Source organism: Pelobates fuscus, chromosome 6 (assembly GCF_036172605.1).
Source record: "Pelobates fuscus isolate aPelFus1 chromosome 6, aPelFus1.pri, whole genome shotgun sequence".
NCBI lineage: Eukaryota > Metazoa > Chordata > Amphibia > Anura > Pelobatidae > Pelobates > Pelobates fuscus.
In genome coordinates, this window is record NC_086322.1 from 33,064,049 (window position 1) to 33,077,866 (window position 13,818).

The 13,818-nt window shown below is 39.0% G+C and overlaps 1 protein-coding gene across 1 annotated transcript in view; it reads right to left on the bottom strand.

The window, feature by feature from the left end:
- The window catches only part of GFRA4 (GDNF family receptor alpha 4), a 426,992-nt gene that overhangs the window by 42,913 nt on the left and 370,261 nt on the right, over window positions 1–13,818 (bottom strand). Inside the window, exon 3 of the mRNA XM_063457596.1 lies at window positions 4,061–4,339. Coding sequence (XP_063313666.1) covers window positions 4,061–4,339 — 279 coding nt within the window. The remainder of the gene's footprint in view (window positions 1–4,060; window positions 4,340–13,818) is intronic.

Consider the following 13,818-nt stretch of genomic DNA (forward strand, 5'->3'; position numbering starts at 1 on the left):
GATGAGCGTGTGTATGAATCCTTGGGCAGTTCACCACTGTCTGAGGGAGGAGAACCAAATCACCTTGTGGCCCTACACGCTCAGTCTCCTGTTGGTTAGACATGTTGGAAAGCAATAAAAAAACGAAGAAAATAATTACTTGCACACTATCCTAAATCCCATATTCATATTTAAATAACTGGAGGTTTTCAGTACATCTTCAATTGCCGTTAGATGCTAGCCCACCTGCCACATCAAGGCAAACCTTTTAGGTAGGTCCTACACTAACAATTCACCACTCTTGCTTCAGCTTTATCTTGGAAATTAAGTTGTGAGAAGAAACGAACACCAGGATGTGTAAGAACTAATGGGATTGCATATGGAAAGAGGAATACAGTATCTGCCAATATTGAGAGGACTGGAATTGGGCTAGGGATATGAATGATGCAATTTCCACTCAGCTAACAGCAGGATGAAATACTGAGAATTGTTGTCCATATAAAAGAATACCTAACTCCATGCCATCACTTACACTGTGAACCTAAACAAAATAACTGTCTCAATGCGTCCTGTAATGACTCAATAATTAAAGAGTTTCTAATATCATATGACTATCCCATAATTACCGTAGTCGATTTTTGTTCCCTTTTAATAAACATCAGAAATGAGCTTTTCTATTCCATTTGTGGTATGTAAAAACTGTTTTGTATTTTATCATTATTATTTTCTCACATAATTACAGTCTACATTGTACTCTGTAATGGAGGCTCCAGAGACAGGTATCCATTGCTATGGAAACACACAGGTGGGAGTTCTGCCAGTGCCTCTTTGCGACTCATTTTGGATACACTCGTCCGTCTTACACTTTCACTGTGCTTCATCCAAAAAAGCAGTTTATGCAAAATGAAGAAAATGAATCAGTGGCGTCAGCACTGTTGGCAATACAGTGTTTGTTTGTTTGTTGGTTTAGTGGTTTTGAATACTCCTTTTTCCAAATTAGAGCCTGATGTTCTTCAGATGTGTTCCCGATGTCTCTGTCAATATGTAAACGTATGTGGAATCTTTTCTGCTTCCTATTCAAAGGATTATGGTCCCACCTAATGTCTATTTTTTGTCCTCATTGGTTAAAGGTTATGTGATGTCCCCTCCATAAATACTTAAAGGGATACTATAACCATCAAAACAACTTTAGCTTAATAAAGCAATTTTGGTGTATAGATCATGCCCCTGCAGTCTCAATGCTCAATTTTCTGCCATTTAGGAGTTAAATTACTTTTGACCATGCAACGCTAGTCACAACTACCCTGGCTGTAAGCCATAAAGCCTGCACGAAAAAAAATGTTTATTTTTTAAAGTCTTCAAAAGTTTTTTACCTCCTGCTCTGCAATTTCAACTTTAATTACACACAGAAGACTCCTGCAAGGTCTATCAAACTATCAACAGAGCAGGAGATAAGATATTCTAAACTAAACTGAATTAGCAATAAAGGAAATGTAAACATTAGACCTCTATATACAGGAAGTGTTTATGGAAGGCTGTGCAAGTCACATGCAGGGAGGTGTGACTAGGGCTGCATAAACAAAGTGATTTAACTCCTAAATGACAGAGAACTGAGCAGTGAGACTGCAAAGGCAATGACAATACACCAAAATGGCTTCATTAAGCAAAAGTTTATTTGGTGACTATAATGTCCCTTTAATGTTATCCAGGGTAGAGGTTCCATTTAAAATAATGGGAATGAGAGTATTGGCTATGCTGTATCAAATACTTGGTAAGAGCCGAATGCAAAAGCTAAAACCCCAGAGATATGTGGCAAATGCAGACCATGTGAAGGCAATAAACATTTTTATTAAATTCTTTATTAGTAATTTTAATTATATTTTTAAAAGATCTTTGGGTACTGTCCACTTTAATATAAAACATTTGCATTCTTGTCTGCGCTGATATAGGCTGCTGTGGGGTTTTTGATTTTCATATATGATTGGGGGAACAGAAAGAAAGGGGTGAGTGTAGTTGGACTAACCAACTTCCACACACTCCGAATGGGTTACTGGAGGTATATATAAGGGGCTTAACCCCAAATAATATCAAAGGAAGAAAAATTTGAAAACTAAATGTGGAGAACACTCATATACAATGAGTGTGGACCAAATTTGCCTTCAGATATATATACCTCAAAATAGTGAAAGTCACATATAAAGGGAGGGGGGAGGGGGGGGGAATTGGGGTAAACCTTTATTGAAAAGACAAATACGATTAAAGTTAAAACATGGCCACAAAAAAATTGGCCACAAAAGTACCAATACACACTAGGACCTAAAAGGTGGGCAAAACGAGTATCATAGAGCAGATATTAATGAGGAGCCAAAAGCTCCAAGGTATAAGTTTCTGAATAAAAAACTAAGTAGAAGGGATAGCAAGGAGGGGCAGGAGAGAAAAAACAAACAATATCAATATAGACACTATAAACCCCTATAATCGAGGTATGTATATAGCACTATATACATGAGAATGCATAAGCTTATCCTGGGGGGTAAAAGGGCTATAGTTCCTGCCGAGGGCAAGTGTGTGGAAAGTGGGATACACAGGAGCGAGAGAAATGCTCCAACAAAGAGAGACACAGGCTTACTAATACGCAGCGCAGCTAGTATCCACACCTCTCCCAAATGACACAACCCACACAAAAACGTCTCAAAACTTGCCCTGGGCTAGCTGTCTAACTCACATCAGTGAGTATCAGAACTAACTGCTACTTCGAGGCAGCCTCAAGATGTCCCTAGCTCCCCAGACAATATAACATGCAAAAATGTATCGAAATCTCTCCCACCCCTTAGTGGATAAACCACATAACAAAAAATTCCCAATATACAAATTGTTAGCCCATCCAGATAGGAAACATAGAAGTGTAAATAAAGTATAAAAAGTATACACTCAAACTTAGAAATTAGCGTCGGCTAGAATCATTCCCAGTTAAAGAGTACAAAGTCTAGGTGTGAGCATCGGCTCAATTCAAAGAGCTCTTGACAAAGCGTGCAGATACGCCGAAACGCGCGTTGAGCGTTTGAATTGAGCCGATGCTCACACCTAGACTTTGTACTCTTTAACTGGGAATGATTCTAGCCGACGCTAATTTCTAAGTTTGAGTGTATACTTTTTATACTTTATTTACACTTCTATGTTTCCTATCTGGATGGGCTAACAATTTGTATATTGGGAATTTTTTGTTATGTGGTTTATCCACTAAGGGGTGGGAGAGATTTCGATACATTTTTGCATGTTATATTGTCTGGGGAGCTAGGGACATCTTGAGGCTGCCTCGAAGTAGCAGTTAGTTCTGATACTCACTGATGTGAGTTAGACAGCTAGCCCAGGGCAAGTTTTGAGACGTTTTTGTGTGGGTTGTGTCATTTGGGAGAGGTGTGGATACTAGCTGCGCTGCGTATTAGTAAGCCTGTGTCTCTCTTTGTTGGAGCATTTCTCTCGCTCCTGTGTATCCCACTTTCCACACACTTGCCCTCGGCAGGAACTATAGCCCTTTTACCCCCCAGGATAAGCTTATGCATTCTCATGTATATAGTGCTATATACATACCTCGATTATAGGGGTTTATAGTGTCTATATTGATATTGTTTGTTTTTTCTCTCCTGCCCCTCCTTGCTATCCCTTCTACTTAGTTTTTTATTCAGAAACTTATACCTTGGAGCTTTTGGCTCCTCATTAATATCTGCTCTATGATACTCGTTTTGCCCACCTTTTAGGTCCTAGTGTGTATTGGTACTTTTGTGGCCAATTTTTTTGTGGCCATGTTTTAACTTTAATCGTATTTGTCTTTTCAATAAAGGTTTACCCCAATTTCCCCCCCCCTCCCCCCTCCCTTTATATGTGACTTTCACTATTTTGAGGTATATATATCTGAAGGCAAATTTGGTCCACACTCATTGTATATGAGTGTTCTCCACATTTAGTTTTCAAATTTTTCTTCCTTTGATTGGGGGAACAATTTGTTTTGTTTACTTTAACTGTCTGAACAGAGATACTTTAAACAGGGGAAGACTGTCCAAAAAAATAATTGTCCACTAACCTTCCATCAAGGTATGGTGAATACTCCAGTAAATATTGAGACAGTTCTTCTCTTTCTTCATTCCTCGTTTACACTTACAGCCATGCAGTTGGCTGGAAAGAAGTGCCGTGACTGTTCGCTTGCACTGGTTCTTCGCATTTGGCCCCAACTTGTTAGCACCATTGCCTGCTATACACTGGCGGAGCGTTCGTAAATTGGAGCTGCAGCTGTGATTGCTTTTGCAGGCCTCTCCTGCCTGCAGACAGTCTCTGCTCGATGATGCAGTTATTGCTGTCCTCTCTGTAAAATAATATAACACATCAGAGGTTAGGTGAGGTGTGTCTCCCAGGTTCACGAAGACAGAGATTACATTTAATAATAATAAATGCAAAAGCTATTTTGGGGTTAAATATTTGTCTGCTACACAGAACCAGAGCAGCTATCTGGCAACCTGGCAGTGTCAACTGTGTGCTAAATGGGGCTTTAGGGGAACCTCAAGTTGGGTATCAGTTAGACCCCCTTCCTTTTATCATCCAACTGTTTGGGTCACAGATGATGTTAAATGTGATTGGATTTAACGAATAAAATTCCCATTGTCAAAAATGCACAAACACCCCAAACTTCACACTTACTTTATTTTCTAACATATTTTTCCATCCCCTCTCTTACTCTTTGTGCTTTCCTGGCCCCTTGCTTGTATTGTTTGCCCTTCCCTAACAGATTGTGCGAGTATGTTAAAATAACACTATAAACACATTACGCACTAGAGCATGCTGAAGTGATTTATGTGTAGAGAGTGCATCCTCTTTTTCACTTTATATTAGTGTCATTTTAATAGAAAGCTGCCCTTTTTAAATGAATCTTGTTACACCCCCACTGGCTGTCAATCAGAAAGCTGATCCCTTTACTTCCTGGTTTGTTTAGCTCAGTGGAGCTAAACTCAATAGACCCCAATTGCTCAGAGCACCTGCCTTGCAAAGACTTCTCATTGAGCTGCATTAGGAAGTCTGTGATTGGACAGCCACAGAAAGTCTGGGCTGGGTTAAAAGAGGAGGGGTTGCAGTCACTGCAGATACTAGAAGTCAAGAATTTATATAACCCCAAAGAAAACATGCAAAATAAATTGAATTCATATTTTCTTTGGACGTATAGCTACTATATGTTTATGGAGACGTGCTTGGGGAAAAAAATGACCCACAATTGTATGTATTCCTCTTCTATATGTAGCTTTAACTATGTGATTGTCACAAGTTAATATTCCACATTCCGATTGCCAACATATACTCAATAAACTGTGTTGATATATTTATGATATGATATTGATATCTATATGTTATAGATATACTCAATGGTGCATTTGTTGTGTCCACAGTCCCTGAAAATTCTTATTGCTGCTGATTGATATTAACTGACTAGTTGGGTAGCCTCTGTGAGAATAGCCAGGAGCAACAAGCGCAAGTCGTAAGAACATGCATGATTAGGATTCCCTCTTTCAAGTGCATTTGCAAATGAGAGAATCTCATTGTAGAGTGCACAGACTTGAAGGTTGAAGGTCTCCCACTCAAACATGGAAGCTCTAGGAGTAAAGAGAGGGGCACTCAAAGCAGGCTCATACAATACTCATTTCTAGGGTTATTCAATAAAGTGTGAATTGTCATCAATTGAAAATTAGTTTCAAGGGGTTAATAGATATGTAAAATGAGAAACTCATTCTAATTGTCCATCATTTAAGGATTAAATCTTCCTTTACCAAGTGTTTTTTTTTCGATACATTTTCTTTTCTCATTTGAAGTGTCCATTGTAAAATATGGCTATAAATTAAATATACGAATACATAATGTAAGGTGTGTACCTCACCAAATAAAATATAATTACAATGTTTAAGGGCAATTCAAATGGTTCGAATGGACGGATCATTCTGATTTTATCTGCAGACATTATATTTTTCCAAATGAGAAGAAGCAAATTACCTTCGGTGAGATGAAATAAGTTTTTGTGTAATTCACTGGACATGATATTTATTAAACCAAATTATAGGATATTTCAGCTTAGAAATAGAATGTGCTAAAATGTAGATGAATGAAATTGCTGTCTCACGTTGCTCATTTGGACAGGTTATGTTCTACCACCACTAGGGGCAGATCCAGAGTCTGAATTTTGGAGGGACACTTCTGAATTTTGTATCAGATCTTTCCTTTAGAAAATGGACACACACACATTTGCACAAACAGAGATACACACACTTACAAACATAGATACAGTGCCGAATACCAAAATCTAAACCCATACATACACAGATTTATATATATGATCAAATGCAAATATCTACACCTACAAACAGAGAACCACACAGACATATATGACCATGCAAAGGTACACAGATTCATATATTCAACATTGCTAAGGGCATTTGATGGAGGCAGCCATTCAAAAACCCACCTCCCTTCTAAAATCAGGATTGGGTGGTCTGCATTCATTCAGCCCCTTCTGCTGCTCAAACATAAATGCCCATGATTTCTCTGGTGGAGCATTTGCCCTGGTTCTCTCCCCCAGATCCACACATTCAGTGTAACTTACCAAAGTCCTACTGACTCCATACGTAATGGGGCAAAACCACCCAGCTGCATCCGGGTCATTCAGACTGCAAAATCCGGACATTGTTCACGCGATTTACCATGTCCGGATTTTGTAATTCAGGCCTGAATGTGGTCTGGATTCAAGCCCGGGTGAGGTCCTGGATGCTTCAAACCGGAGCCCAGATTTATAAAATATTGGAACTATTTGCCTGCTGTCTGCTAGTGAGCAAACAGTAATTAAAATGATAATTCGCTTGCATGAAAACAAGTGAACGATAATTTGCGAATGTGCATCTTAGTGGAGGTATTCCGATTGCCACAGTGTCTCTTTGGCCAACCAACTTCTGACTATATTTGGCTTTAGCAAATATGAGAATTGGCATTGCTGTCATTATCCGGTGTGTAGTAAATAACTCCAGTTATAGTACGATGTTACTGTGTGATATGATCAAGGGATGCACAGTGCATTTTTCTAATGTTTCGGGAACGTGTGTTTGTTGAAATTAGATTGACATTAACGAAAACGTGTTGGTTGAATTTGGCTAAAGTGGCTTTTGATTGGTTACAGCTTATAACCAGTAAGAAAGTAGGTTACATAATCATGTTCAAGGAAAAACAAAACAAATTAACTGATTGTAGGATTATTGAGCCAATAATTTTGTGGCTTTTATTTGGCCTACCTGGAAAAGTACCTGAATATGGAATTTTGTTAAAGGGGCCCTTTTGGTCTGTTATTTGGAAATCCCTTTTCTTTTCTTCACAGTTTCAAGTCTAAATCTACTGCCTTTCTTTGAAATGAGATATATATCTGCTCTGCAGGTTTTTGTAACAGAATTAAAAGCTGTATTTTTTGTGGCCCCAAATATTAGCTTGTTTTATCAATAGAAGCAAAAGGTGATTTACGCTCCTTATATTTTTATACAAAAACAGCTGGAATGGGAGAGGGGGTGCATGCCCCCCCTCCGTAGATCAATCAGGCATGAAGTATGAAACATTAATATTACTGAATTAAAAATATGCATTTTTTGTTATTTGCTCTGTTAAGGACAATATGTTTCAATTATATAGCTTCCTATAATGACCCTTCAGACTTTCAAGGCTAATTGCCCACATCGAGCTAATGGTACAGATGTTAAAGGAGTCTAATACAATGCCTTGATCTTCAGAGTATCCTCCACGGGGACCCCAGCTATACAATACTGCAGCCAGGCTTTCAGAAACAGACTTGGGAAAAATACAACAAATGTTTCTCCTGATTTTACATGACACGACATGGATTAGGCCAACCTCTTGTAGCTATTTTATTTATTACCCTTGCCATCCAATACATCAACACTATCTTATACTAATCAGATATTTACAGCAGCCTATACAATCTTCCTTTTTATATATTTTTATTATTATTATTATTATGATTTTGTCACAGTTTACTGCATTAAATTGCAAAATAATGCTGAATGGTAGCTTCAGTTACAACCTACATTACCCCTATAGTACAATGGTTACATGCCTCCCAACTCCAGGTGAGAGGGCGGTAAAGGGGTGGACCAGTGATGCATTTGCATCACTAGTTCCACCCCCAAAGGGACAGATGAGCCTGGGCGGGTCGGCCAGTCCATAATGCAGGCCGACCCACTGTTGGCAGTACATGCCGGGAGCACTAATTAAATGTTCTCTGCAGAGCCCTAGAGCTATTGATGTGCTCGTGCTATGAATGTTGGGGACAGTTCCCTGGTATCCCCTAAAAGTAGGACACCAGGGGATTAAGGTGGGACAGCAGGACAAGACCTGAAAACCGGAATAATCCCACCAAAATCAGGAGCCGTGGGAGGCATAGGGTTAGCAAGGCATTCAAGTAGTAAGTAACAAACTCCTGACACATTTACTCATAAAGGTAAGAAGTGTGCACAAACTACAAGATTCATCTCAAAGCTGGGCACAACAATACAATACTAGTTCATTTCCCCGTATAATGCTTCAATAGGATTCTTGTGCTCTTGTGCACACAGTGTGATACCATAATCTTGTGTAAAATTCTACTCATGGCTGCCTGAGTATAGTGTGAGTTGACTGTTCCAGAGTAAGAATCTTCATAACGCTGGTTGACTTCAATGTGAGCAGAGGATTTAAAAAATAATAATAATCCTCAAATATTTTGTGGCACTTCACTTTTTACACTGTGCTCCTCATTGATATATATATATACCTTGCCAAAGCAAAGACTACTTGGATGCAATTCCTGGTGATTTATGAGAAAGGAGAGGAGATCTGTGCACATTGGACCTCTCTCTGGTACATACTTACACTGCCCTGCTATAGATCTGTTCTCATCCTGCTGCTTCCAAGAGACAAATCTGTGAACTCAATCCTTTGTGGTCAAGGTGTACACTGTACACTCCCAATCTATACCTATATTCCCTTTTCTACATTCCTTGTTGGGGGAAGGGTGAGTGTATATGAGTGCAAACACTGGATCTCCAGCAGGGGGAGTAAGATCCTTAATGGCACAGATCTCCTTTACATGTGCAGAGATATAATATCATACTAGCATTCTACCACTGTGCTGAACAGGCGGTTAACAAGAGTTAATACCTTCTGCAGAGTTGGCATAAACTGCCAGCACTTTCATCAGCATGCAATAGAATGATTGTCTTTTTTTAAGGCAGGGTGGGTGGTTGTAGCTGCTGAGAGTAATATGCCAACACATGTTGTAAGTGAAGACTTAGAAAAGACTTCACTTCAATGAGGGTTTGTTTCCTGGTGCCCGCAAAAAGTGTAAACGAGAGTACAGACGCACTTACACAGCACTGAGGGCACTAGGACCATACAGAGAACACTCAAACAGTGCCCCCTGCATGACCGGCCTTCTTTGGGCGAGGCCAGTGTGATTGGCAGGCAAACTTGTGTACGTTGATGCCAAGGTGACCTGCCAATCCGGGAGAGTCTTCCCCCCATTGGCTCGGCTCCTTTAACTCCTCCCACCGTTGTCCAGATTCATGGGACACCAATGTTGGAATCTATGTTGTATCCCACCTTCTCTGGACCCCTCTATGCATAGTGACCAAGAGGTCCACATCTAGATTACCTTTTTAACTTAGGGTGACTCATGTGCAAATTAGACAGAACAAGGTGTGAGAGAACATTAAGAACACTCAAATACTGGTCGATGCAGCCCTTGGGAATGCCTATCTCTGAATAACGCAGCAGGAGCACATTCAGAGGGTTAAAGACGGATACAAAGCGTGATTATTTCTGCCAAAGACCTTAAACAAAGCTCAGTGAACAAGGAGCTGAAGATGATGAGTCTGCAAAAGCCAGTGTTAAAAGCTATATACGGAACAAGGAAAATCCTATTATCAATATAAATCTGGCAACCCTGCTGCTAACAACACAACAGGGTTCATTAAATATAGAAGGAGCTATCCCCAAATGTACTACCTCGAGAACTCAAAATGCCACTTATAGTCTTAATTATATATTTGCTGAATTTACATTAATTATTCATATATTTAAACAAGCAACTGGATAAAAAAAACAATAAAAATATTTTCTACTGTGTTTTAAAGAATTCTTTTTTTTTTCCAATTTTCTTTTTTGTTAGCTTGTTTTATTTACTTACTGTTATATTGCCAATACAATTGTGTTTGTCTGACTGGATTATTACTTTTTTAAATAAACATTTTATTGCATCTCATTAATTTTTTCTTCTTTTTTTTTCTTTTTAGTTTCTGCATAATATATTCCTGATTGTGTTTTGTTTTGCTCAACAATGTAAAATCATTATATATCATTGTAGTTAAAGGGGTACAAAGCTATATTCCTGAAACTTCAATGAGCTTAACCCCTTAAGGACCAAACTTCTGGAATAAAAGGGAATCATGACATGTCACACATGTCATGTGTCCTTAAGGGGTTGGAACACTATAATCACCTAAATTACTTAAGCTAAATAAAGCAGTTTTAGTGTATAGATCATTCCCCTGCAATCTCACTGCTCAATTCACTGTCATTTAGGAGTTAAATCACTTTGTTTCTGTTTATGAAGCCCTAGCCACACCTCCCCTGGCTATGATTGACAGAGCCTGCATGAAAAAAAAACCTGGTTTCACTTTCAAACAGATGTAATTTACATTAAATAATTGTATCTCAATCGCTAAATTGAACTTTAATCACATACAGGAGCCTCTTGCAGGGTCTAGCAAGCTAGTAACATAGCAGGGGATAAGAAAATCTTAATTAAACAGAACTTGCAATAAAGAAAGCCTAAATAGGGCTCTCTTTACAGGAAGTGTTTATGGAAGGCTGTGCAAGTCACATGCAGGGAGGTGTGACTAGGGTTAATAAACAAAGGGATTTAACTCCTAAATGGCAGAGGATTGGGCAGTGAGGCTGCAGGGGCATGTTCTATACACCAAAACTGCTTCATTAACCTAAAGTTGTTCAGGTGACTATAGTGTCCCTTTAAGTGTTCTGGGTGTCTACAGTGTCCCTTTACGTAAATATTCTAATAATAAGTTATTTTTTAGGGAAGTCTATGCTACAATGAAACACTCACAAATGCAAATCATAGTTCCACAAGAAACGTAATTCTCTGAAAGAGAAACTCCTACCCCAAGTTATGGATGGGTGAATCTCTGGGAAAGCAAAATACAAAAAAATTTATTTATTTTTTGGGGGTAAATATTTAATATATGAGGAAGTTTTATAAAAAAAACACTCCTTTCCTTAAATTCAAAAGGTGCTGTTTTCACAATGCCCTGGTACTTTATTTCAAATAAGGGGATTCTATAGGTATCAAAACTACTTTAGCTTAATGAAGCAGTCTTAATGTATAGATCATGCCCCTGGAGTCTCACTGCTTAATTTGCTGCCATTTAAGCGTTAAATCACTTTTGTTTCTGTCCATACAGCCTTAGCCACACCTCCCCTGGCTGTGACTGGCAAAGCCTTCATGAAAAGAATGGTTTAAAGGGTTACTCTAACCCTGATATTAAAAATAATGTTATGTTACAAATGCCCTATACAGTCCCCTCCTGTAAAACCTGTAAAAATGCTATAGTCACCAGAACTTCTACAGCTTAATATTGTTGTTTTGGTGAGTATAGTCAGTCTCTTTTTAAAGTAAACGGCAGGCGACCACTAGTGGTGCTTCCTGGGGCTGTGCAGCACAATGTGAGCATAAAGATGCTGAACGCTCCGCGTAGAGATGCATTGATGCCCCTACTCTTTGAAGATTTCAGCCAATCCAATGCTTAGTATTGGATTGGCTGAGATTATCAATTCTTATGATGTCAGCCAAGGAGGTGGATCGGGGGCAGGGTAATCGCAGGAAGACCATGCGGTGATGGAAATAAGGTGAGTTTTCACTCAATTTAAGGGGGGCAAGGGCAGGCCAGGGGACCTAATAGTGCTTTTAACACTATAGGGCCAGGTATACATGTTTGTGTTCCTGACCCTATAGTGTTCCTTTAAGCATTCCTTGATCAAGTGCTGGGTGAAGCTCCCGGCGCTGATCTTACATGCCCCGTCTTGATCACACCCGGCATTCATGCGGACCAATCACAGGCTGCTCATAGAGAAACCTGTGATCAGGCTGTTTCGCAGTTCAAAGAGCAAAGTGCAAGGGAGGAGGGAGGGAGAGGGAAAGGGGGAGGAAAAAGGGGAGGGAGGGGTATTTTAATAATATTAAAAAAAAAATAAACAATCTTTTGATTTTACGAGTAACATCAGCCAAGTGAGTTTCCCTATAAAATCTGGTATTGGCTGTCACACGGATTATGTTGTATATTTATTGCAGTGTCCATGTGGCAAACAATACGTGGGAAAAACTAAAAGACTACTCAAGGTTCGTTTAACCCCTTAAGGACCAAACTTCTGGACTAAAAGGGAATCATGACATGTCACACATGTCATGATGGAACATATGAATAATATTAGAAAGGGTATGGCCACTCACTCTGTCCCTGTCCACTGTAACTCGTGTCCCTCGTTTAATTGGAGAGATTTTCGAGGTATGGGAATCGAATAAGTGTCCACACATTGGGGGGGGGGGAGGGGGGGGCAGAGATTCAAAATTGTCCCAAAGGTAGATCTATTGGATACACCAATTGGACTCCCTGGAGCCCAAAGGAATGAATGTAGACATCGATTTAGCTTGTTTTGTGACATAATTCAGCTTGTATACATTTTACTTTTCTGTTTTTCGATCTCTTTGTATCTTTATTTTTTCTGTATATAGTAGGAAGCTAAGTGCCAGTTGGTCTTTGAGGTGTATATGCATCTTCAAAGGGGATTTGCATCTCTCATCTTAAGGAAGAAATTTTGAATTATGATTGTATACATCTTCTTACAACCTGTATACATACTTACTCATCCCATGATTACTATTGGACAACCTCCGTGCCCATCATGATATTATTGTTTTTCCTTTTTTTTGTTGGTTGATTTAAGCTTTTATGTATTATATACATGCAGTCTATACAATAAGTAATGAGTTTGTTTGGTATTTTTTTTTATTCCCCCCCCCCTCCCCTTCCTCTCCCTGTTTTTATTTGGATCATACTTTTTTGTATTTTTGTATTTTACTTATTTTTTTTTATATTTTTATCTAGATTTTTATAATTATTATTTAAAATTGCCTATTATATTTTTTCTTTGTTAAATATTGTTTTCATTAAATACTGTTTGGTTATTTGTGTGGTGAGAGATGAAATTCCCCTCTGACACGCTGAGGTACTAGTTTATAATGGGTATATTGTATTTTGTCTAACACCCGATTCTTCTCATTACAAGTTTGAGCATCCGATATGCTACTACCATTAGAATAGTAGATGTGTGAGTGGAACGCATTTTTTCATGCTGTGGAACTCATATAGCTTTCGGGATGATCCAACCAGAAGCCGAAGTGATGCGTGGAACACATACACGACCCGGTGGAATGCAAGCCGGCATAAGCCATCAAGACCGCGAAAATTTCAACCTGCATTTAGAAAAAGATGAAGACACACGGAATGAAGACCTATAGGCATTACCGGTCCCTCTATCAACCAATGAAATTATTTGGGAACTTGGACCACATCTGGACTGCTCCTCAATCAAGATCACCAGGCAACTGTATTTAATGGGACTGTGGGGAGTGGTTTATTATGCTTGTATTTTTTGTATTGCTGTTCAGCCTTCTATATTGCTGTTCAGTTTATTTTA